Source organism: Capsicum annuum, chromosome 6 (assembly GCF_002878395.1).
Source record: "Capsicum annuum cultivar UCD-10X-F1 chromosome 6, UCD10Xv1.1, whole genome shotgun sequence".
Taxonomy (NCBI): domain Eukaryota; kingdom Viridiplantae; phylum Streptophyta; class Magnoliopsida; order Solanales; family Solanaceae; genus Capsicum; species Capsicum annuum.
The window spans coordinates 218,874,817-218,899,529 of NC_061116.1; the positions used below are offsets into that span (position 1 = coordinate 218,874,817).

At 35.1% G+C, this 24,713-nt stretch overlaps 3 protein-coding genes across 4 annotated transcripts; 1 reads left to right on the forward strand and 2 right to left on the reverse strand.

The window, feature by feature from the left end:
- Window positions 1–5,861: 5,861 nt before the first annotated feature.
- Window positions 5,862–8,093, reverse strand: LOC107875676 (pentatricopeptide repeat-containing protein At4g21300-like). Its single transcript, XM_016722482.2, has one exon. It carries the CDS (start codon window positions 8,072–8,074, stop codon window positions 6,638–6,640), a length of 1,437 nt encoding a protein of 478 aa, XP_016577968.2. The 5' UTR covers window positions 8,075–8,093; the 3' UTR covers window positions 5,862–6,637.
- A 6,082-nt stretch (window positions 8,094–14,175) lies between these two features.
- On the forward strand, window positions 14,176–16,787 carry LOC107875678 (aluminum-activated malate transporter 2-like). Its single transcript, XM_016722484.2, has 6 exons — window positions 14,176–14,470; window positions 14,771–14,914; window positions 15,059–15,331; window positions 15,427–15,539; window positions 15,932–16,075; window positions 16,356–16,787. The coding sequence occupies exons 1-6, from the start codon at window positions 14,176–14,178 to the stop codon at window positions 16,785–16,787; spliced, it is 1,401 nt and encodes a 466-aa protein (XP_016577970.2).
- An 825-nt stretch (window positions 16,788–17,612) lies between these two features.
- LOC107875675 (transcription factor LHW) lies at window positions 17,613–24,369 on the reverse strand. Of its 2 annotated transcripts, none has more exons than XM_016722480.2 (10): window positions 23,552–24,369; window positions 22,263–22,484; window positions 22,050–22,131; window positions 21,438–21,479; window positions 21,291–21,350; window positions 19,196–20,911; window positions 18,962–19,063; window positions 18,543–18,683; window positions 18,287–18,412; window positions 17,613–18,186 (listed from the first exon to the last, which is right to left on the reverse strand). In XM_016722480.2, the coding sequence occupies exons 1-10, from the start codon at window positions 23,644–23,646 to the stop codon at window positions 18,007–18,009; spliced, it is 2,766 nt and encodes a 921-aa protein (XP_016577966.2). In that variant the 5' UTR covers window positions 23,647–24,369; the 3' UTR covers window positions 17,613–18,006. The 2 variants fall into 2 exon arrangements, with proteins under 2 accessions (XP_016577966.2, XP_016577967.2); XM_016722481.2 differs by having other exon boundaries at window positions 19,196–20,893; window positions 23,552–24,368.
- Between the last annotated feature and the right edge of the window lie 344 nt (window positions 24,370–24,713).

Below are 24,713 nucleotides of genomic sequence, written 5' to 3' on the forward strand. Positions count from 1 at the left end.
AAACCAAGAATTTTTTTTGAGTTTCAAGCTTGGCCGATCAGCGAGACAATCTGTAAACCAATTCCGACGAGAAGGTTCACCAGAAAACAATCGAGGCGCTGGGTTTATACCGTTATTCCTTCTCTGTTTTTCTCCCCAATCTCTCCTTACTTCGATTTCTCTCTTAAACCCCCCTCTTTGTCACTCAATCTTCTCTCTTCTCTCTTTTCTCCCGATCTGTGCGTGTATGCGTGACCACAAGAGCGAGTTGTACATCTCCTATGTGTGTTCGATTTGTGAGGTGAATAGTCCAAGAAAAAGAAAATGAAGAAGTGTAATTTTTGAGTATCTGTATATGAGGTATTCTAATTGTGTGTCTCTGTATTAGTTCTCTGTGTCTTCTATGGAGAAAAAGATTGTTGTTCATTTTTATTTTTTGTGTATGTGGATTATTCTACTAAGCAAAAGAGTGAAAATCCTGTCCATTTTTCTCTCTCATGGTCCTTTCTGTGTATCTCCCCCTTCCCAAAAAAATCCCCGCCTTCTTTTCCTTTATGAAGAAGAAATATCCCGGGGGTCATGTGGGGTAGGGGTGAGGTGTCCTATTTTGATTAGGTAGGTTGTTAGGATAAGATAAAATTAGCTAGGGGTTTTTATTTTTGTTATTTTATGGAGGGGTTATTACATGGTTAAGGGTACACTGTAGGATAAAGTAAAAATAAGTAGAAGTGATATCGGGGAGTGACAAAATTAGGTGTCTACAGTGACATAATCTGAAAAGACAGGCCTTCTAGAATAGAGAAGGCTCACCACTACACAATTTGATCAGCTGTCTGAATTATCTACTGCTTATCTGGACCCCCAGACTGAGTCTCAAAACCTGAGAGGTAGGGGGAGGGGGGTCAATACAGATGTACTGGTATGTAGAGCATATCCAAAATAATCATTTATTATTCAATATATAGGAGAGAAATTTAAAACAGTTCATAAGTATATCATATAGTAAGAATTCACATGGGCATTTTAAAGACTCTGTAAAAATCATCTTAACTTTGAGAAATCTGTGTTACTTTTGCACTTGGTAGTATACCCTACAACTCTGAAAAATTTCATGGGCTATATGGAAACTGCTATTAACTCGGCAATGAAGCCCCCAACCCAAGTGTGCCGCAAGGGTCGGAGTCTCTGAATCAACTACGCCACACGACTGTCGCCAGTGTACAATAATAATCTACCCGTATCAGCAAATACGATTTCAGGCTAAGAGTTGCTTGAACTCGCGCCTTCTTCGGGTAACCACCTAACCCTCTTTAAGCCCTTTTTTAAAACTCTATCAAAACATACAGTCTCTGAAAACATACTCTGAAAACATGCTCTGAAAACATAATCTGTTATGACATAAATACATATGATATCGTCATACCATTGACTTGCAAGTCACATCTCTGAGCCATTATTAGTCTATCGTAAATCTCTGTTTTCAAAACACAAGTTTTGGGACCACCATTTCAATAATTCAATTCAAAGAAACTCTTTCTCAAACCTCATGTAAACACATGCAAGAAACTCATCTTTGTCAAGTATTTCAGTAGTACAGTACAAGGTGGTCATGTCAAAGTTCTCAATTCACATGCAATTCTTTCTCTTAAACACAAGAAACACATTTATATCAAGAAACACCCTCTCAACAATTTCAAATCATGCTCAAATGTTATAATATTACGAAAATATCTTCCAAATCACAAAATCATAATCTTTAATTCGTTATACGAGAGGAAGTTCATAATTTATGCTCTCAATGATCTTAAATCTCAAATTCCGTACATATACGTATACATGTAAATCAATTTAGGGGATAGGACCACAAGGTCAAAACAATAGTAACATTAAAACATTCGGAGTACGTAATTTAGAATATAGATTCCAAAACCCCTTTGAAATTCATGCATAAAAATCTTAAAATCATGCTCTAATGGTTTTAAGCCCATGTAGTTTTAGGATAAACCCCACGTACCTCTATCTAGAAATTTAAAGGATGCTTCTTGATTTCCACGGCTTGGGGATTCCAAATCTTCAATTTGTTTTGAAAACCCACGGTTGAATCTTGATTTATTTAGATTATCAATATGGACCCTAGAGAGTGTTCTTGAATATTTTTGGTGGATGTATGAGTAATATGCTCAATTGGGGTTGAAAACTCGTGTTTGGATTGATAAAGGTGTGGGAAAATACCCAATATACCCTTATGAGACCGGTATTAAAATATAATTAGAGACCGATTTCATGGGCCATCGCGACGCGCCACTATCGCGGTGGCTCACTGGAAATTGACGAATGGGAATTTGGCCCACTCCGCGATGCACCACCATCGCAGAGTCCTACTGGAAATTGACCATCGTCATTTACACCCTCTCCGCGATGGGCCAAGGACAGGAATGACAATGTTTTTCAACTAGGACTTAAATTAACCATAACTCCTTCACCGAGTGTCCGTTTTGGACGCATCTTATGTCGACGGAAAACTTATTCAATCATCTACGAAATAAAAAGTTGAAATCTAAGGGATTCTACCGGAAAAAAAGTATAAATCATTCTAGAAGCCAATGCTTGATATTTTAGGGACAAATTTTAGCTAAGAAAAACTTTGGGGCGTTACAAAAATGCAGCAGTACATTTATTACAATAAATAGCTAAAAGAAATTCACAGAGAAAACTTGTTAAGGTAGAATCTTTATTTGGAAGAATTATGCATTAGTAGCTAATGGTAGTACTGTTGGAGATATCTGGGGATCTTTAACAGCATAGCTCAATTCCATCTAGATATATGGTTTTAGTAGATGGAATCCAGATCTTTTCATGAATTGGATCTTGTTTAATCTTGCTATACCACGAAAACTGAACATTCCAACTAAACCATAAGGATTACCTTATACATACATAATTATCAGGTTCCACAACTTCTCTAACTTCCAATTACTATTAGTAATACTCTAGTCCTCCACAACTTACCAAATGAATCTAAAAACACAATGATGGAAAAACAAGCAATAAATTATTCTTCACTAAGGAGATGATACAAAATCAATGGTCTCCACTCTTTTGGGATCGATGCTTCAAGGATCACATCTATGGATCCAAGATTTAGTTGTTTTAGGGGAACAAATACGTGTGTGGATTATAGCTTGGAGCGCGGGAGAAGCTATATTTGATGATGTCATCCATGGGAGCATTGAGCCACGACATCTTTGGAAGATAGCGTGGGCTTCGAGAGAGCATGGACGCCCATGACATTATTTTGGGTTTTGGGTCACTTTTGGGCCCAATAGCTTTTAGGGTTACTTTTGGGTCCACTGTGTAATAAAGACCCATGGCCTATAAATAGCTAGTTTGCCTTCATTTTAAGGGAGATTTTAGATGACATATTTGTAGCCTCTTTTGAGAGCCTCTTTCAAGGTGGAATCCTTGGGCAAGGTGGAATCCTTGTGTTGATGATTTGCTTAGAAACGGAGATTGCTTGGGTATTCCGGTTTTCTTGAGGTCACGTAAGAGATAGGTTTAGGTTGTGTGTGATATTAAAGGTCCAAAAGTGGAATAAACTTTTGGATTGTTAATATGACATCTTCATTTGCCTATCTATCTATCTTTACTTTCTTGTAATCGTTTGTCTATATCTAGTGTAATCCATTTGTGTTCTTGTCTTGTAACCGTGTGTTGTTGTTATTGCATCTTGTTCATCAAGGGTTGTTGTTGTTTTTAGTGTGTTTTACTCTTGATATCATTTCCTTTCTTGTTCTTCTTGTGAATCTGAGAGAGGTCATCAAAGGGGGTCCTCGATTCTTCAAATCGTTGACTATTTTGATGTATGTTTTCGTGTCTTCCTTGTCGATATTGTATCATTTGGTATCAGAGACGAGCTTGATTTTGTTCCTACGAAGTCAATCTTGGGTTTGTTATCTTGAAAATTGCAAAAAAGAAAAGAAGTGTCAAAATCAAAAATTTCAAAAAAAAAAGTACTATTCTCGTTTTAACCCTAGGTCAAAATTTGAGTCTTTGATTTTGTTGTTTTCTTGTGTTTTTAGTGCTAGATTATTGTTCTCTAACACTATAGGAATCTAGGGTTCGAATTTGAGCTAAATCAGAGTTGATTTGAGTGTTCTACCCTTGATATGGGCTTAAACTTGAAGAAAGAGAGGTGGGTTCGAGATCTGGAATTTTTGGTTGAGAAATTGAACAAATTGATGTTTGAAATGTGTTTAGAAGGTTGAAAATAGTCTTGTTTCAAAATTTCATCGCATTCCAATCATCGGTTCAAGAGTTAGAGATTTTTGAAGTTCTTGATGTTCTTGAGAAGATTCAAACCTTCATCTTGAATTCTTTTCAAAAGGTGGTGTTTGATCCTCAGAATTGAAGAAAAAGTTATGTTGAGTGCCTAATTTATAGGTACCATGGCTTTGGGAGATGAGATCCAACCTATCTTAAAAGAGGCGATAATGAAAGCTCTCATGGATTGGTGACAAGAATTGAATAGTTGGAAGAAGGATGGGTCATGTTTGGAAGGAAACATGAAAAAGGTGACATGTCTTACTACTCAAAGCCCACCAAATGTACCCCAACCACCACAATTCCACCAACAAACACCTCATTACCAAAGACCACATTCGATTCCACTTCAAGAACATGTTCCCACTACAAACCAAGTTCCCGACGATATTATTCATCCAACCCAAATCCAAATTGATAAGACCAATTCTAACATGAAACCTTTGTTACTCGCTAACCAAGATGCTAGCATTTTACCTAGCATCACTCCTTCATTTGTGCAGGTTCATGAACAAATAATATTAAAGGAAGATGCAAGAAGAATGCCATATGAAAATGAGCTTGAAAGCCTAACGGAGTTCTTACCAAAGAATTCCAAACTTGAAAGGTGCAACGACATGTTGATAAAGGAGTTGGATTCGAGGACGAATCCTCTTCAAGAAAAGGAGGATGATACAAGATCAATGGGCTTCACTCCTTTGGGATCGATGCTTTAAGGATCACATCTATGGATCCAAGATTTGGTTGTTTTAGGGGAACAAATACGTGTGTAGATTATAGCTTGGAGCGCGGGAGAAGCTACATTTGATGATGTCATCCACGGAAGCATTGAGCCACGACGTGTTTGGAAGATAGCGTGGGCTTCGAGAGAGTATGGACGCTCATGACATTATTTTGGGCTTTGGGTCTCTTTTGGGCCCAATATCTTTTAGGGTCACTTTTGGGTCCATTGTGTAATAAAGACCCATGGCCTATAAATAGCTAGTTTGCCTTCATTTTAAGGGAGATTTTAGATGACGTATTTGTAGCCTCTTTTGAGAGCCTCTTTCAAGGTGGAATCCTTGGGTAAGGTGGAATCCTTGTGTTGATGATTTGCTTAGAAACGGAGATTACTTGGACATTCCGGTTCCCTTGAGGTCACGTAAGAGATAGGTTTAGGTTGTGTGTGATATTAAAGGTCCAAAAGTGGAATAAGCTTTTGGATTGTTAATATGACATCTTCATTTGCCTATCTATCTATCTTTACTTTCTTGTAATTGTTTGTCTATATCTAGTGTAATCCATTTGAGTTCTTGTCTTGTAACCGTGTGTTGTTGTTATTGCATCTTGTTCATCAAGGGTTGTTGTTTTTGGTGTGTTTTACTCTTGATATCATTTCCTTTCTTGTTCTTCTTGTGAATCCGAGAGAGGTCATCAAAAGGGGTCCTCGATTCTTCAAATCGTTGACTATTTTGGTGTATATTTTCGTGTCTTCCTTGTCGATCTTGTATCAGGAGGCAAGCATATTTTGTATCATAATATGATTACATCTTCCTTTCATATTAGCTCATCTGTCCATCATATGTCAGATGGATCTCCAATTAGGACCCATTTCATTTGATTCCACACTATCAGAGAACTTAAGAATTACAAAGTCATTTTCAGATATTTAGTTGTAATCTTTACACTTCAAGTATGAGGAGATTTATGAAGGATTATGGTTTACTCTTCTAGATGAGCTAGTTCTTGTCATCTTGTGTGCTTCATCGAGACCTGGCGACTGGATGTCCAACAGAATTTACATTGCTCACCAAGTCCAAGCATTTCAGAGTCATGGCCCAGCCAAAATCCTCTCTGTTGTCACTTCACAAATAAGAATTTGGTTCATCCCCTCGAGCCCAGCAAAATTTTTAAGAGCTCCAATGAAAATTGAATTTTAAGACTATCCGATCCAGTAGAATGAAGATTTTCCATGTAGCTCTTTATTGAGATGAAAAAGCGCTCCTCTGCTCTAGGAAGCTCCTTATTTAGGTAAATGTCAATTTGATGAGTATTTTAGGTTTCCTTGTCCCGAAATATTTGGATTTTCAAGAATATTCCCCAGCATTCGGCAGCCTTAATTGCTGGGCACTCAACACATTCAAGAAACTACTCCACACTGAAGCATGGTTTTTCAAGAATCTATGTTTTGTCAACTGCCTCGAACATCATAACTGCTCTTACAGTATGCTCTAATCACTTTTAGCTATGTACCTTATTGCAAAGGAAATCAACAAGGACTCTCTCGTAAACCATTTCTCCTAACTAAATGAATCCATGAGAAGAAGAATGTGGCTTATTTCTGATCATTGCCTTTATCTCATCTAGTTATATCTACTAAACTATGTCCTATGTCTTTCTTTAATCCCTTCTCTTTTATCTGTTCCCTCAATATTTCAATTTCATTCCACATGCTGTTCCTGGCATACATGTTCGATAGCAGAACATAAACCCCATCATTATGAGGGTCCAAATCCAGTGCCCTTTGAGCAGCTAATTTACCTAGTTCGACGTTGTCAAAATTATGGCAGGCGCTAAGCAAGGTCCCCCACATGGTAACAGTGAAATTATCATTCTCTTTGTAAGATAAGTCTGTGATTAAATTCCATGCTCTATCCAACTCACCTGCACGACACAGTAAATCAATCACACAACTGTAGTGCTCGGGACTGGGTTCCAAACCGTAACGAGATGCCATTGATTCGAAATACTGCATTCCACGATTTACATGGCCAGTGTGACTACACGCAGAGAGAACAGTCAATAACGCTATACAATCTGGTTTGATTCCTTCCATTACCATGTCATTAAACAAACTAATCGCTTCATCAAATTTCCCATTTCTTCCGCAAACACCGAGCATTGATGTCCAAAGAACAACATCCTTCTTTCTTTCTCCGTATCTAAAGCCTACCATGTCGAAAACATGCCTAGCCTTATCGACTAACCCACATTTACCATACATTTCAACCAACAAGCTTTGTAGAAACGCATCAGATTCCATGTCATGAACTTTTCGAATAACACATCCATGGACCTGCTTGCCAAACTCAAATGCAGAGAGCCCAACGCAAGCACGCAAAGCAGCCGAAAAAGTAAAATTATCAAAACATAGATTAAAACATGGCATCTTCCTCACCAGTGCCAGTCCCTCCATCCACATCTTAGCTTCAGAATAACCCGAAAGAAGTGCATTCATGCACACAGTATTCCTAACAGGCATTTCATCGAACATCATAGCTGCATTCTTGATACACGAGGATTTCGCATACAAATCAACTAAAGCACACCCCACATAAACACTAGAAAGCCAACCCGATTTCCGCACAAGGGTATGCATCATTTGCCCATATTTTACATTCTTCATCGCAGATGAAGCTGTAATTGAGCTACACAGCGTGTATGAATCAATGTCAATGCCACTACAATGCATGAAAGAGAATGTATGAAGAGTAAGAGAATGAAACCCATTTTTTGAAAAATGAGAAAGAATTGAATTTAAGAGCAAAGGGTTTTTTTTGGGTTGGAGGAATTTGAAGAAATTGTTTAAGGTCTGAAGTGAAGTTGCGGATGTTGATATGAGTTTGAACTGAGGATTAGGAGAGATGAAGATTAAGCCAGTTGTAATTAGGTGCGCATGAAATACTTTAATGGATTTGAGATTCTTTGAGTTGCAAATATGGTGAAATATGTTAGTGATGGAACAAGAATTTGGTCTTGTTTCCAACTGGGGTTGAGTGAACATGCCTGAATTCATGTTTATTTACCTTTTTCCTTCTCCGGCTTTTTTTATGGCTAGTAGTACATATAAATAGAATTATAATACTCCCTCCGATACCCCTAACTTGACACACTCATAACAAAATATTAATTAGAAGTTTATTTTATGAAATTAATTTTATTAATTATATTCTGAAAATACAAATTTAAGTAAATACATCTTATTTAGTTATTTAATAAAAAGGATAGTATTGAAAAAACATAATAAAATTCTCTCGATTTCATCAAATAGACAATTAAATTGAAATAAATATTTTCAGAAAGTGGGTCAACTAAAACGAAACGGAAAGAGTATATTCGTGTGAATGAAAAAATAAAAAGTTGCTTGGAAGGAACACAACTCTTCGAGTAAAAGACACACTATTTCGAGAAAAGATATGACTGTTTGGATGGTTGTGACTGTTTGAAAAAAAAACACTCTTTCGAATGAACAGACATGGCTGTTCAAAAAGGATATACCTTTCCGGTGAACCATTGCCACCTTTCGGAAGGGGTACTTAATGGCTATATAAACGTGTATTTTTTCACAGATTTAGTATGACTTTTTCGCAATTGAAAACATTTCTTGTCTTCTAAAATACTCTGTGTGATCATCTAACTGTTGAGTGAGTTCGAAGAGAATCCGATCGTTTGAGGTACCACTACAGTTGGATTATTAAGCCATTTTATCATGGGAGGAAAATTCTGCTACCTCGGGCACTTGAGGGGAATTATTTCCTTAAGGACACTACGAGAATTCGGAGGACTTGACTTTTTCTGCTTCATCTAATTTTCTTTAAAATACTGAAAACACACTTATTTGAAAGGTCATTTTTTATCTTGTGTTGAAGGTGTTGGAAACTTCATAAGTGTTCTTGATTTATTCTTGAATTTGTGTTGAAGTTATTTTGCCAAAATACAGAATTTTATTTACCCGAAAACAATAATCTTAAGGAAATAATTGGGAAAGAAATTATTTTTTTTTTTTGCTTGTTTGGTGAAATTTTCTTTTCACTAAAGTTTTTTTTTCTTCATAATCTATATTGTTTGATTTCTGGAGATTAAAGTTTTAAGCTTTCTACTCCGTTTTAACTTAACAAGTGGTTTGAAGAAATAAAATCTTCATCACAAGTTAAAGATCACTCGATTGACGATTGGAAGTCATAAAAACTTCATCATTAAACTAGAAACAAGAGGTGTTTAAAGTTGATAAAACTTTATAAGTAGTATTTTCATATACTAAAATTTACTCTCATTGTGACAGGAAAATGACTACGGATAGTCATGTGCATGATCCTGCAACAACTGTGGCACAACTAATGTTGCCACAACGAGTCGTACGAGTGCTCTGCAGGCAATGGCACTAGCGGAGAAACCCAAAAAATTCACGGGTGTTGATTTCAAAAGGTGGTAACAGAAGACATTTTTCTACCTTATAACTTTATGTCTTCAACGACTTACATCTGAATAAGCTCGAGAGATGCCCGAAGGAACTTCGGACCAGGAGAAATTTATCGTTATGGAGACGTGGAAACACTCAGATTTCCTATGCAGGAATTACATTCTAAATGGCCTCCAAGATGAACTATACAACGTGTATAGTGGAATGAAGACGACAAAAGAATTGTGGGGATGCTAGAAAGAAAATACAAGACTGAGGATGCAGAACCAAAAAGTTCTTCGTTGCAAGATTCCTAGAGTTTAAATTGATTGACAACAAATCTGTTATATCTCAAGTCCAAGAACTGCAAGTAATCATCTACGATCTCCTCGCGGAAGGTATGAGTTTAATGAATACCTTAGTTGAACATGTTGAAAATGTTCTTAATATTCACATAAAATTTATTGTAGGTGTGGTTGTGAATAAGGCGTTTCAAGTCGCGACAATAATAGAGAAGTTACCACCTATGTGGAAGGACTTCAAGAACTACTTGAAACATAAGCGAAAAGAGATGACAGTTGAAGATCTTATAGTAAGACTGCGCATTGAAAAAGATAATAAAACCGTGGAAAGAAGGTTGAAAGAAAATTCTGCAATAAGTAGAGCAAATATTGTAGAAGACGGTCGCAATAACTCCAAAAAGTGGAAGAAAGCTAGACAAGAAATCAATCAACCCAAGAAGAAATTCAAGGGGAAATGCTTTAACTGTGGCAAGATTAGGCACAAGTCAACAGATTGTCGTACCCCAGAGAAAAGAAAAAAGAAGAATCAAGTAAATATGACTGAGTCCAAGAAAGAAATGGATGATCTGTGTTCCATGCCGACTGAATGCAACTTGGTGGAAAATCCTCGAGAATGGTGGGTGGATTCCGGTGCCACCCGCCACGTTTGTGCTAATTATAAGTTATTTGCTGCTTTTACTCCGGCTCAGGGCGAAGAGAAGATATATATGACCAACTCCGCAACTGCAAAAGTTGAAGGAACAGGGAAAGTCTGCTTGAAAATGATATCAGGCAAAGTGTTGACTTTGAACAATGTCCTGTATGTACCGGAGTTACGGAAGAACTTGATTTCTGTATCACTTTTTGACAAAAATGAATTTAAATATGTATTTACTTTCGAAAAAATTATACTTAGTAAAAGAGAGGTGTATGTAGGAAAATGATACCTCACTGAGGGCCCATTCAAAATGAATGTTGAAATCAATAAAAATTCAGTTTCTTTTTACTTGCTTGAGTTTAATGATTTGTGGCATGAACGATTAGGACATGTCAATTACAAAACATTGCGAAAACTGATTAACTTAGACGTTTTGCCAAACTTTGAGTGCAATAAATAAAAATGTCAAACGTGTGTGGAAGAAAAGTATGCTAAGTATCCATATAAGTCCGTTGAAAGGAATTTCAATCCCTTAGACTTAATCTACACCGACATTTGTGATATGAAGTCAACACCATCTTGTGGTGGAAAAAAGTATTTTATAACTTTTGTTGACGATTGCACTAGATATTGTTATGTCTATTTGCTAAATAGTACGGATGAAGCAATAGATGCGTTTAGGCAATATAAAACAGAAGTTGAAAATCAATTAGAGAAAAAGATCAAAACGATAAGAAGTGATAGGGACAGAGAATATGAATCTCCCATTGCGTAAATATGTGTAGAGAAAGAAATTGTCCATCAAACTACGGCCCTGTATTCACCTCAATCTAATGGAATTTCGGAAAGAAAAAAAAACGAACCTTAAAGAAAATGATGAATGTGTTACTTATAAGTTCAAGTTTACCGCAAAACTTGTGGGGAGAAGCTATCCTTACTCAATAGAGTGCTCCATAGTAAGACACAATCATTCCATTATGAAAACTGGAAAGGAAGGAAACCCAACTTGAAATATTTCAAAGTGTGGGGGTGTCTAGCGAAGATCTAAGTTTCCTATGCCTAAAAGGATAAAGATAGGACCTAAGACAGTGGACTACGTCTTCATAGAATATGCTAAAAGTAGTAAAGCATGCCGATTTTTGGTTCATAAATTCAAACATTTGGATATCAATGAAAATACGGTAATTGAGTCAGATAATGCTGAATTCTTTGAAGAAACAAATTACTAACGCAAAATTTATACTCAATAAAATATGTATTCAATATATAAAAAATATTATGTAACACCCATTCCTTTTATAATCTGCCTAAAAAATAGATTTAATTAATGAAATAATTTACAGTAACATAAATATTAAGAATTACTTTAAACCACCGATTTCAAAAGTCTTTGTGCCACCTGAAATGGGGTCGTTTGGGAGTGATGATTAACTAGCAAGTACAGTCAACCGACCCCCAATAATTTCTAAACAAGTATGCTTGGGATGATGTAGATCTACCATGTGATTCTATTCCCTTTTCCACACATGCATATCCTATATTGTATCTACTTTAAAGTTTGAAGGCATGTTCACACAAGTGCTAAAGTATGTACGGAAGAACTTTGCAATCATGCAATTACTCTAAAATGCCATGAAGGAATTTTATACTATATATATATATATACTAACTAACTCCAGAAAATGAACCAATATCCGGGATCAAACAATTAGAGCTAAAAATGCCAAGATCTATGATCTCCAAAATAAGTTTTACTAATGTACTATTATTACTGTACAAATTTTTACTTTTTGGTTATATCATTTGCATGCATGATTTGAGTCAAAAGCAATATAAGATGATTCAGTTGAACTCATGAAACTCGTCTAAGCTCGATGATAAGAGCTTCTTCATATATTTCTTTAAAATATAGTTGAGTTCCCATTTTTAGCATGGCAACATTGAAAAACAGATCTCAAATATTAGGTGCTCAATCATTCTTGGAATTAGTATATGGTAGTTCAGAAAAGATTCCAGACAAATTATCCATACCTGTATAAATTCTTGTGTAGAAAGAAACAAATTGCTGACTTATATTGTACATTTATTTATTTATTTATTTATTTTTATAAACCGTGTGATATTCTGACAAAGGGTTACGTTGTACAACTTAGACCAGCAAGAAGACACACATTTCATGATCTTTAGGACTCGATATTTGATCAGTAGATCTGAATGTATTTTGAATTTAACTATACGTACATTTATGTGTCACGTAATGATGGTGAAAATATATATTTATATAATATAATTAGGATTTAGGTCACTTAAACATCAGTAATTAGCTAGTGACTATATATGTGTATGTGAACGTTGATGCCACATTTATCTTATTTTATTACTTACTTTATTATAATTATAGAACCGACACACTCCGTATAATTTTATGTGTTTTTCCATGACTGAAATGGACTACTTTCAGGGGTTGCTCAAAAATGAGTTTGGTAAAATCTTTGCTTTTAGGCTCCCAAAATTTCAAGGTCTTAAAAATTTTAATTGTTAATTTTATGATTTTCTTTCTTTTTGACAATATTGAATATAGAGAAATATTTTATCACTTTGGATTAAACTAATTAAATCTTTATGATAATATATGATATGTTTACAATTACATACAAGGTAATATATTGAAAATGTATGATTAATGTCTTAGTAACTTGAATCAATTCTTATTATTATAAATAATGATATTATTATGTGAAATATAATATTACACTAAAAACAATAATTATGAAAACACGAAAAAGCAACATTAATTTTTTATTTATTATGTATATATATATTTTTAAAGCTTCAGATTAAAATTTAATTTTAAGTCACTAATTTTATTGAGAAGTTTTTGACTAATGAAAGAATGCGAAGAATGAAATTTTAAATTTTAATTTGTGAACTTAAACTCTTTTAATCTTATGATGTCATTTACACCATTGAAATAATGAAAAAATTACTAAATCTAAACATGTGATGTTTTTTAAATAGGCTAAAAAGGAAAGTAAAATAAGAAGATGGATAGAAGAATATTTATGAAGCATATATATTAGACTCAAAATATGATATTTTTATTTCTTGATAATTGTGTAATTCTCATTAGACTCAAAATGTACATTTTTAATTTCTTGATAATTATGTAATTCTCATCTTATGATACATCCGCTAATGAAATCAACATGATGAAAAGAATGAACACACAATTTTACGTGAAAAATCCTCAAAGGAAAGAAATTTCACGCAAGTCACTTGCTTTAATTATTTCTCCATGAAAGATAATACACATACAATAAGTAACCCTTGTTTCTCAATGTGATCCAATCCTCTTGCTTCCTACATTGTAGGAAGCTTCCGCCCCTTGCAACCCTAAGTCCATAAACATAACAGCTCAAACTTGAGATCTTTGATTAATTAACTAGGTTGAACGAATATTTACCACCCACCTACAACTTTTGGTAATAATTATATTTCATTGTTAATAATGATACAGCTAGCACACAAAAACGTGTTCCTAGAGGCTTGTAGCTAAAAGAAAGCTGGAAAATGCATCCCAACAAAATAAACAATAATTTTTTATAATAATAAATAGAAGTATGTATACTCATAATTTCTTTTGTCGTCAACTTAAGTCTTAGTCATTTCTCATCTTTTTCTATAAATAGAAGTGCATTAGGAAAGTTTTAATATTAAGTTCCAACCAATCTTTATTCTTCAAATTAGGTACAAACAAGTAGGGTCAACTTAAAGCTAAAATGACTGTTGTTGAAAATCAAGAAGTTGCTGAGTGTGGATGTTTCCTTAATGCATGGCTTTGGTTCAACAAATTTGTAAAGAAGTTAATGTTTAAGGTTGTTGATAATGCAAAAAGTGCAAAGAAATTAGGAAAAGAAGATCCTCGAAGAATTGTTCATTCTCTCAAAGTAGGATTTACCATAACTCTAGTCTCACTCTTCTACTATTTCGAACCTAAATTTCACTACGAAGGTTTTGGTGTTTCTGCAATGTGGGCTGTTCTCACTGTCGTCCTCGTCTTCGAATTTACTGTTGGTAAGCTAGCTTATCCTAACTTATTATCAATCTTCGAGAAATACGGATTCAACTTAGATACACTGATAATACGTTTATCTTTAACGCAACATAGTCATATAATATATGTTTCAAGTTTTTTATGAACGTTTGTTTATCTTTTAAGATCATATTAACTAACCAATCTAGAGAACGTACTAATGTTACTACACATTTCACTTGAATTTTTGCTCTTTTTACGAGGCTATATTTTAAATTTTCCCATATAATTTCTTTTTTTTTAAGATTATATATCTCTTTAACATTTGTGTTTTTTTGCAGGAGCAACACTTGGAAGAGCTATAAATAGAGGGGTTGCAACATTTTTAGGTGCTTCACTAGCTGGTGGAGTTCATCGTTTAGCTTGTTTCTCTAGCTCAAAGACATTGGAACCTATTTTACTTGGGATTTTTCTCTTCTCGATTGGTAATTCAACAACATTAATTAAATTATTAAAGAAACTCATTATCACACGAATACTTTTTCCTCTGTACTGAACATACCCTTAATTGAATTTTTTTTTTTCGTATAATGTGCGTTGTAATGTCCTTTTTGTAACTTGATATGCAGCTGCAATTGTGTCATATTTGAGATTTCTGCCAAAATTGAAGGCAAGATATGACTATGGTGTCCTTATTTTTATTTTGACATTCTCATTGGTGTCTGTTTCGGGGTATCACGATAAACAAGTGTTGGAAATTGCGCATACGAGGTTGTCCACAATTCTTATAGGATGTGCTTCTGCTTTAGTTGTTTGCATTTTCATATGTCCTGTTTGGGCTGGTGAAGAACTTCACAACAAAATTTCCTCCAATCTTGAAAAACTTGGATCTTTTCTTGAAGGTATGTAGTCCATTTTTCTGTACTGACGTGACATATATTTAAGTATCCAAAAAGAGGAGAGACTTATTAGATCCACAATTTTGTGAACTTGACAGTGTTTGGGACTGAATACTTGAACACCGCACATGGGGCAGACAGTGAACAAAAGGGATCGGATCTGCAGGGATATAAAAGTGTGCTTAATTCAAAAAGCTCTGAAGAAGTACTGGTGAGTAACAGCTCTCTTAATCGACGGGTTTAACTTCTATATATTGACTGTCAGATCACCTAAAAGTAATTATAAGTAATACTTTTACGATAAGTGGATTTAGTGATCTGAAATTAAGATAAGTAACGTGTTACAACAATGGGAGTGTGCATGTTAATGTCACAACTGTTTGATGTTATATTGTGTCAACGCAGATTAGAAGCATGAGTGATACTGATTCGAAGGAGGAGATATGATCTCTTATAACCACTTACAATTTGAAGTTAAAATAAAATCACATACGGAGAATTCTTATGTTATTTTCAATGATCTTCTTCCAAAAAGATCATTCAAAAATATTAAATACTCGTAATTTTCTCCTTCTAAAGTTTATTTTTCTTCTTCTTTTGCAGGCTAATTTTGCAAAATGGGAGCCTAGGCATGGAAAATTTAGGTATCGCCATCCTTGGGCTCAATATTTGGAAATTGGTGGCACTGCTAGAGATTGTGCTTACCGAATTCACGCCCTAAATGCCTATCTTAACTATGAAACTCAGGTAACTAATTATATTTATCAAACAAATAAAAGAGGCTAATTATTACTATACCACTCATCGACATGTGTCAAAAGTCTTATTTATAAGAATGTCCTTAATGGTCGCTGTCTTGAACTTTTGACCTCGATTATCTCTCATATGCAGAACTTCAAAGTTGAATAGGTTTTGACTTTTGAACTTGAATGTTTGTTGGCCAAAGACTGTCAAAAGATCAAAACCACTTTGCATCGTCCTACTTAAACACGTGAAATGACTAATTAATCTACTACAATCATTGCAGATTGAACAGGAAATTAGAACTAGAATTCAAGAACCATGCATGAAGGTGAGTACAGAATGTGGTCATGTTTTGAAAGCATTATCATTGGCTATGAAGACAATGACATATCCACTCACCATTATGGTCCACATTGACAATGCAAAACTTGCTGCTGAAAATCTCAAAACCTTGCTCCACACAAATAGTTCATGGGAAGATATAAATTTTTCTGATGTCATTCCACTTGCCACAGTAGCTTCATTACTCATAGACATAGTTTCTTATACAATAAAGATGGTGGAATCATTTGATCAACTTGCTACCTTAGCAAGATTCAAGAAGACTAATCGATTTGCCCCAGTAAGAATACGAACTGGTAGTTGGAAAAGGAAAAGAGTAATGCCAGAGCCAAGTACAGAAAATGTACATCATCACACTATTGCAGCGGAGTGAGGACCAGTGACGAAGTCAAAAATTCTAACAAATTGAAGGATCCTGAAAAAACAAACAATGTTGTGTCCCAACTGGGATCGAACGTATGCAATCTAAAATAACTTTTGAGCAACCTTTTACCACTTTATATATGGGAAATTCTCCTTATTGTCAAGAGGATTCAACAATTAAATATAATTAAATATTTGTATTATCAAATAATTAATAATATTTAAATAAATGAATGGGTATTCTTAATATATTAAGTGATAGTTTAGGTGTATTTTCATCATGTTATTATAGTGTTGTGACCAACTAAATCATTCAAAATCTTTTTAACTTTTTCCCCAGACTAATGTTTTATATTTTAACAGATGAAATAACATTAGAATAATGTTGGGGTTTCCACATATATATATATATATATATATATATATATATTATAAAGAAAATCTTATAAATGGCTTAAACATTTTCTTTTTATAAATTTCATACATTGGTAAAATACATAATAGTATCTATAATATTCACATTTTTTCTATTACAGCAAGAAATTAATCATTAAATGATATACTGTCAAATCAGCCCACCTAAATAGTGAAAGGTTACTTTTGGAAAATTATAGCCCAATGTATACTTTACATTGGATATACATATAATATACATACCTATACAGCCGATGTGTATAGGTAGTGTATATTTGGGCCATGTTGGTAAAGTAGATGGCCGAAGGATACATTTACGTAAGTTTCCTAACGCTGAAAGCTAAGCAAGGTCACAAAAATGACAGAAATAGTTCAAGGGAAAGGACAGGTTGCAACAGTCACTTGTGTAGCAGAAACAGAATTGGAAGCCAAAAAACATAGAAAACTTGCAATAAAGGAACACATCAGCTAATAAATTCTCCCAGCACCCCTTCTATCATCTCAAACTTTCCTATACAATAAACTAAGAAACCACCCCTTTATGACGTGATTCACTTCATTCTATCATTATCTTCACAACCTACCTCATAAAACAAGCACACATAGCCATCCTACAGGAGGTATTCTATAGCATCTGATTGCTATATATTACAAGTTTACAATCACTGATGGTTTGGAATATTGTACCCACCTTGAATTACCGAGTAGCATTAGAACAACCAGAAGTATCATTTTGGTGTAGATGTTAGTCATGGCAAGCACAAATTTGCCGCTTGCTCTTAACAATACCAGGTGAAGCAGTAGTAATGTGTTGATCACAGCAAACTACAAGCTCTACCAGTTGAAGGTATTGAGGCTGCTTGGTGGAACGAACGTACCATTGCCGTGTTGTTATCAGCAGCATTGGCAGGTTCGGCTCCACCTTTTGCTGTTGTTTGCTCCAAGAGGCGAACGAGTGAGATGAATATCTCCATCCTTGTGACATCTCTGTTTGCCTGTTTTTAAATAGCAAATTCTAAGCATGCTAAATGACAAACAACCAAGAAAAATTGTGAGTACAAGAAGTAGGTTATAACCAAAATTCTTATTGGTTACCTCTACAGCAAATTGTGCCCATATTTTGTCATTCCTTGTTTCCATCACCCCCTTCAAGATAGTCAAGCCCAATCCTCTTATAATGTCAGCTATTTCCAAAAATACGCCCCGTTCCTCGCAAAGCATCTGCAGAGAACAGAAAATTTAGATCAACCATCAGGCATATTTTTCAGTAATAATGAGGTCCTGTTGAATAGGTTAGAACCATAAAGGAGTGGACAAAAGGATCACTATTTTGAGATGCATAGATACCAACCTCGACAAGCATTTGACGAGGTTGATTCAGATCCTCAACTATAATAGGGCAGACCATAGACTGCGAACCTACTTCATATGCCCACGTTGCTCCGCCTTCAAGATTATCCTTTAAAAGCAATCCTCCTTCCTTACTGATAATCTGTGGGTTCACAACATAAGGACAGAAGTGATGATCAATTCACTTATGAAATTGAGGTCTCTTGTATGATTTATTATCTCTTATACTTATAGCATAAAACTAGCTACCCGTATAACTGAAACTTGAGAAATTATGCGGATTGTAATTATGTTATTATGTTCTTTCCTGACTTTCTTGAATTTGGAAATTTTCTTTCTTCATGCTTAACACAGTATATCAATAAGAAAACCCAGTTTTTTCAGTATCATGAGAACAAGGCTAAATGGTTACGATCCAACCTTTGACTCTCCAGTTTGCTTTAGTTTGTCTGCATGTTTGGTGACACTTTGCAAGAAAAGCATGTGTTTGATTGTGCGTTCGAACAGTGCATCAATGCTACACTGAAATCAGATGATCCATCAAGGAAAAGCATTAGTACGAGCAAAATTTTCATTAAACAAAATTGGAAAATAATAAATAAAAATTAACAGAGATTAAATAGGAATTTCAAGTGTCAAAAAGATGTGTATTACCTTTGCTCCATTAGGCACAATTTCTCGAAGTTCCTTTACGCGATCTTGGATCATTTGCCTATCTTTTGGCCTTGGCCTAGGATTCTCTCCTGGTTTAAGCCTTTTGCGAGTTGTTTTGCTCGTTTCATCTGGCTTTTTAGAATAGCCAGTTGAAACACTGCTTGACGGCTTTGTGTCATAACCACTTTCCATCCATGAACTGATCGTTGATCCATAAATTGAACTACTTTGAGAATACATTCCTGTGTTTTCTTTGGAGCACTCAGATCTGAATGAACAAGAACTCACTGCTCCTGATTTTGAAAGTGGCTTGGGAGACCCAAATTGCTCTCCCTGAATTTGACTGGAGACCCCAAATCGGTTATAGGAACATGAAGCATTAGGGGCAGAGGAGCTGCTCAAATTTGTAATCGTTGTACGGCTAGAAACATTGTCATCCAAGCTCTGCTTACAAGAACGATTTGACACCATAGTATCTAAAATACGGTCAAAACCAGTCATGGAGAACATACAACTATCTGAGTTTCCTTGGTTGATGGTAGAAGAAGCCTCCCGATTTATTGCAGAAGTCGAGCTATTCTTAATCCAATCCTTTGTGCTTGAGTCTGGTTCATTACATTGCTCATTGTTCCAGCTGCCATTCAGTAGTCTGTTCTTAAAATTAGCACCCAAAACATCAAACAAGTCATCCCCTGACTGACTTTGAGCTCCATATGCACCGTCAAATAAGGGATTCCGCACTCTGTGTTCATTCTTTTCATTATAAGCATCCTGATTGCACTCACTTGAATTTGGCTGCTCATTCTGTGTTAACATAATGCCAAGTGCTTGAAACAAATCATTTTCTACCATTCTTTTGCTCCCATCCAACAAATATTCTGCACCTTGCCCATCCAAAGAATAATTATTAATCACATGGTTCACATCATATTTAGAAGATGCCTTCAATTCAGAAGAACCAACTGGAAGCCCATTTCCAATATTCTCTGTGCAAGTGGTGATTTTGTGTGGTGGTCTGCTGGCATCTGCGAGAAAACTGGGATGTGGAACCGAGTTTTCATAAAATTTGGACATCAGAACATGATCGGATCTTGCCTGAGATGATCCAAAGCCATGTGGCAGAGATAAATTGCTTTTCGCAAGACTATTTTCACCAGAGATCTGTTGATCAGTTAACATTATGCTGCCACTATCTAGAATTGATGAGCCAAAAGAAGATTCCTGACAGAATGGTGGCTTTGGAATGTACTGCAAAGCCTGCTGCTTCGTCCATATGTCGGGGTTTGGAGGAATTGCCTCAGGTTTGATCACATTATTTGTCAGCTGGCTGTTCAAATACATGCATGGTTTCACTTGTGGCGAAATTTTCTTGTGAAAGTGGTTGTCATGGCAGTCAGTAAAACTTTGAGTGACATTGGAGTTTTGAAACGTTGCATCAGCCAAAGAAGAAGAAGCTTGACCAATGAAACCCTCTGGCTTTTCAACTAAGTTACCCGTGTTGATTATTGAAGCGGAGTTCATTACTTTGGCTCTCCCACAATATTCCGTTGAGACTGAACTCCCAAGGTAAACTGGTCTGGAAGTTTCTAGCACAGGTTCTTTTGTTGCATTCTCATCAGACAATAAAACACCAGGGACACATCCTAGTTGACTTATTAGTGTTTTCACATCCTCCATAAATCCCGTATTCTCCATTATCTGAGGCAACAAAAACGACTATTCCACTTCTGTTCAATATTTGAACCAGTTAAGTGCAGTTAAAAATACTATCAAATAAAAATCAACCCTGGAGACATCTGGCGTAGTCCTAACTGAAAGATTAAGCACATTTTACATTGATAGAATCACTTTCTTTCTGACTGCATTTATATTTACAATAACAGGCAACAAAACACCATATTTAGCCCTCTCCCTAAACCTTAAAGCATACAAGACTCTTTTTGTTTGAAGTTTGAACTAATTGACTAATGATTTATTAATTAAGAACAGATTCCTCGAGTGTAATCAGCTTGAAGGCTGAACAAGAAACATAACACTGGTCAAAGCCATAACAGTGGCTTAAGATTCTAAAAGGGAAAGAAAGCGAAAGACTTACGTGCAAGTATGAACCAAATTGAACAACACCATGGGGAAGAACAGGTATAACTGAAATTGTCTGCATAATAATATGATATAAAGAATTTAATTAAGTTACAAAAAATAGAGACAGCATCTCATATAGATGACATCAAGATTAGTATACCTGCATGCCAGCTGAAAATTGTTGGCAGAGTTCTTTCAAAACCTAATAAGACCACAGAATATGGAAGAAAGAATAAGCATCAGTTGATCAACTCAGTAGTATTCAGTATACAAGAAACCAATAACATTACATCTTAGTTTCACCAAATTGAAGAGATCCAGCATCAGTATCTAAGCTTGTCTTAACTTTAAGATCTCCGAGTTTCTAAATTCAGTTGAATAGTAAAACAAACTCGTTTAACCACACAACCAGAGTTTAGAAAGGAAATTATTCATATTTGAATGCAACAGAGAAAGTAGAATTATAGATACTTAGTTGACACAGACTAGACTTTTTTTCTTGGAACACAGTAGTGTCCTGGCCAGCTTGCGCGCACCTCGACTAATTCCACGGGACACCTGCCACCGTCCACCAACGCTAGAACAGATGGGAAGAAATCACCTAGTGTTTGTCTCTGTTGGGAATTGAACTTGAGACCTCATGGTGCTCAACCCAACCTCATTGAACCACTAGGCACCCTTGGGTGCTGACACAGACTATACTTTACTGTGGAAGGGCATCTTACAGGAAAGTGATAGACCATTAGTGCACAAGAACAATCAAAATACGAACCTCTGGTGGATGAACATCTCTACTTAAATCCTTTGAAAGAATCCATTGATGGTTCCCAGTGACTGCAGCCCGGCCAACTAGTCTGCGATGCAACATGAAAGATATAACATAAATGTTCAAAAGAAATAAATATATAAAAGATATAGCATATGAAGTAACTCTATCCAGTTTAGGATTAAAACATTAACAAGATACATTTAGAATCGGCCATACCCTTCTCCTACTAGATTGAACTGATTGTCCATCATCATTTTGTTTACAAGAAAATGCAAGTTCTCCCCTGCTTGATTCAGAAGCTGAGGATTTTGAACCCCACCAGAAACCCAACAAGCACTCCAATCTTGAAAAGCTAGCTCTGGATTCTCAACTCCAGAAGTTCCACGAATATTAGAGAATGTTGAAGTTTCATAATAAGATTCTTCCCAAATTAAAAGCCTGGAAAACCACTATCAATTCATTTGCAGTACTTGAAATACTTTAATCAAGAATAGAAAACTATTAACACATGTCATTCACAGAAAGTGACAGCTCTCTGAATTCCAATTTCACAATATTAATGGATAAGTGTAAGGAACTAAAGAACAAGAGATCAGAAGTTTGATACTAGGAATATACAGAATCAAACAAAATTGACAAAAGCAGTAATGAGTATGTTTGTGCAAAGCAGAACACAACAGTTGAAAGGGTTCTATAAGATTACAACAAATCTGTCTTTTTACAACTTCCTTCAAGATTCTTGAAGACAAAACAGATTGGACCAGGGACAACATTCCAAAAACTCAAAATGAAGTCATCAGATTACCAAAGACAAACATTACAACAATATCCCATAAATCTTTTTTAAAAATCAAAGAATATCCCATAGGCCATAAATCTATTATCAGTCAAATCATATCGTAATCGACAACGGAAGAAACAACTTTAGCTCTATTACCACAGCAGTATAATACATATCAATAGAGCTTTGCCTTTGGTCAAACAAGGGAGACTGTGAATAAAGGAACTAAACACAATGGAATCAGTGAAACTCAGTTTACAGTTTCCCAGCAGCACTGAACAACAAAAGGACCGTCAGACTTTTAACTTTTCCAGTTCTCACATTCATTTTCCCTCTATTTTCTCAGCAAAGAAAAACAACTATCAGCCAAAAAAGAAAGCATAACAGAGTAAGTAAAACTCAGAAAAGATAAATACAAGCATATCCAAGTTCGAAATATGCAAATCACATTTTTCTCCATTGTGTTAAAAACAAGAACTCACTTAACTTTGTACTCAAACCGGATATGACATCCTAAAAATCCCACATCGCAAAACACATAAAACATGTTGGACAAATAAATAAACAGACCCTCACACCCTAGTGATGCATTCTAAAACCAGAACGGACAATATCACTAACGAGCTGAGCCATTACACTATAAGACAAAGATTACATCTTTTAACTTCCATTTTAATCTTTCTTGATAAAAATAACTACACCACAAGGAAGATATGATACTCACTTGGTATTTTGGCAACCAATCTTCCAAAAAACAGCATAAGACCACTGGTTCACTCCACACAGAGTTTTCAAAACCTCTTTCAACAAGTACCCCATAGAAAGTTTTGGTATTTATATGTATCCCCACAAGACACCAAAGCAATATTAAATATATTGATGTCTCAACAGAGGGAAAAAAAAAGGGTAAATTGTCTAACTTCCTCTGCACGACCCACGCCCTGCCTGTTTAGTTCTCAATCCACCACTTCTCTTCCTTTGTGGGTCCAAATTCACTACTATCATACGCTTGCAACCCATTATATTGGTAGAAAAGAGAGGGAATCAAAGAAAATAAAAGAAAGGAAAATGAGAAAGGCTAAAACTTTCCTCTCTTTGATAATAAAACTGAGAAAGAGCCTTTACAAGAAACTACACAATACCACAAGCTTTAAGCTCACAGTGAACAACAAACACAATCTTCTCCATTTTTAGCAAAACCCCAAATCAAGAATCTATGAAAAAATGAATCTTGAGTGTATATATTGATGTAAAGATCAGAACTTTCAGTGAGTTCTTGGATACTAATGCTATGTCACAGTGTTGTATGCGTGTTTTTTGACTTGTTGCAGTTGAAGCGGTGCTGTTTTGTGTGTGTTTTCTTAATGCTGACAATATACTGAGGATGAAGAAAATGGTGGGGAGTGTGCAGGGAAAAATTGGCTATGATTAAACAAACAATGTGGAGCTAATTTAATTGACAGAAAGAGGCTTGGATGTAGTGGAGAATTACGGTTTTACCACTGTGGGAGGGTTGTTGTTTGTTGTCAGCTTTCTGGTCTGTTTTCAAATTCAGGGGCTTTTGTGTTTTGTGCATTGGGACTATACATGGAATCTTGAATTTGGATTTGCAATTTGTTGAATCATCCCTCAGCTTAAGAAAGTTCATTAAAGTTTTTTTTGTTTCAATAATATCATTTAATTTTATATATTTTTCTTACAAATTAATAATTACTAAAATAATTTTTATTCTGTAAAAAAAATAATTAAAATAGTCCCTTAAATTAATTTTTGAATTGGAATGATCCATGTTCTTTAATAATAAGAAATATTTAAAAAATTATATATTTTTAATTTTAAAAAATTAATAATTATAAAAAATTATGCATATAATTTTAATTTAATAA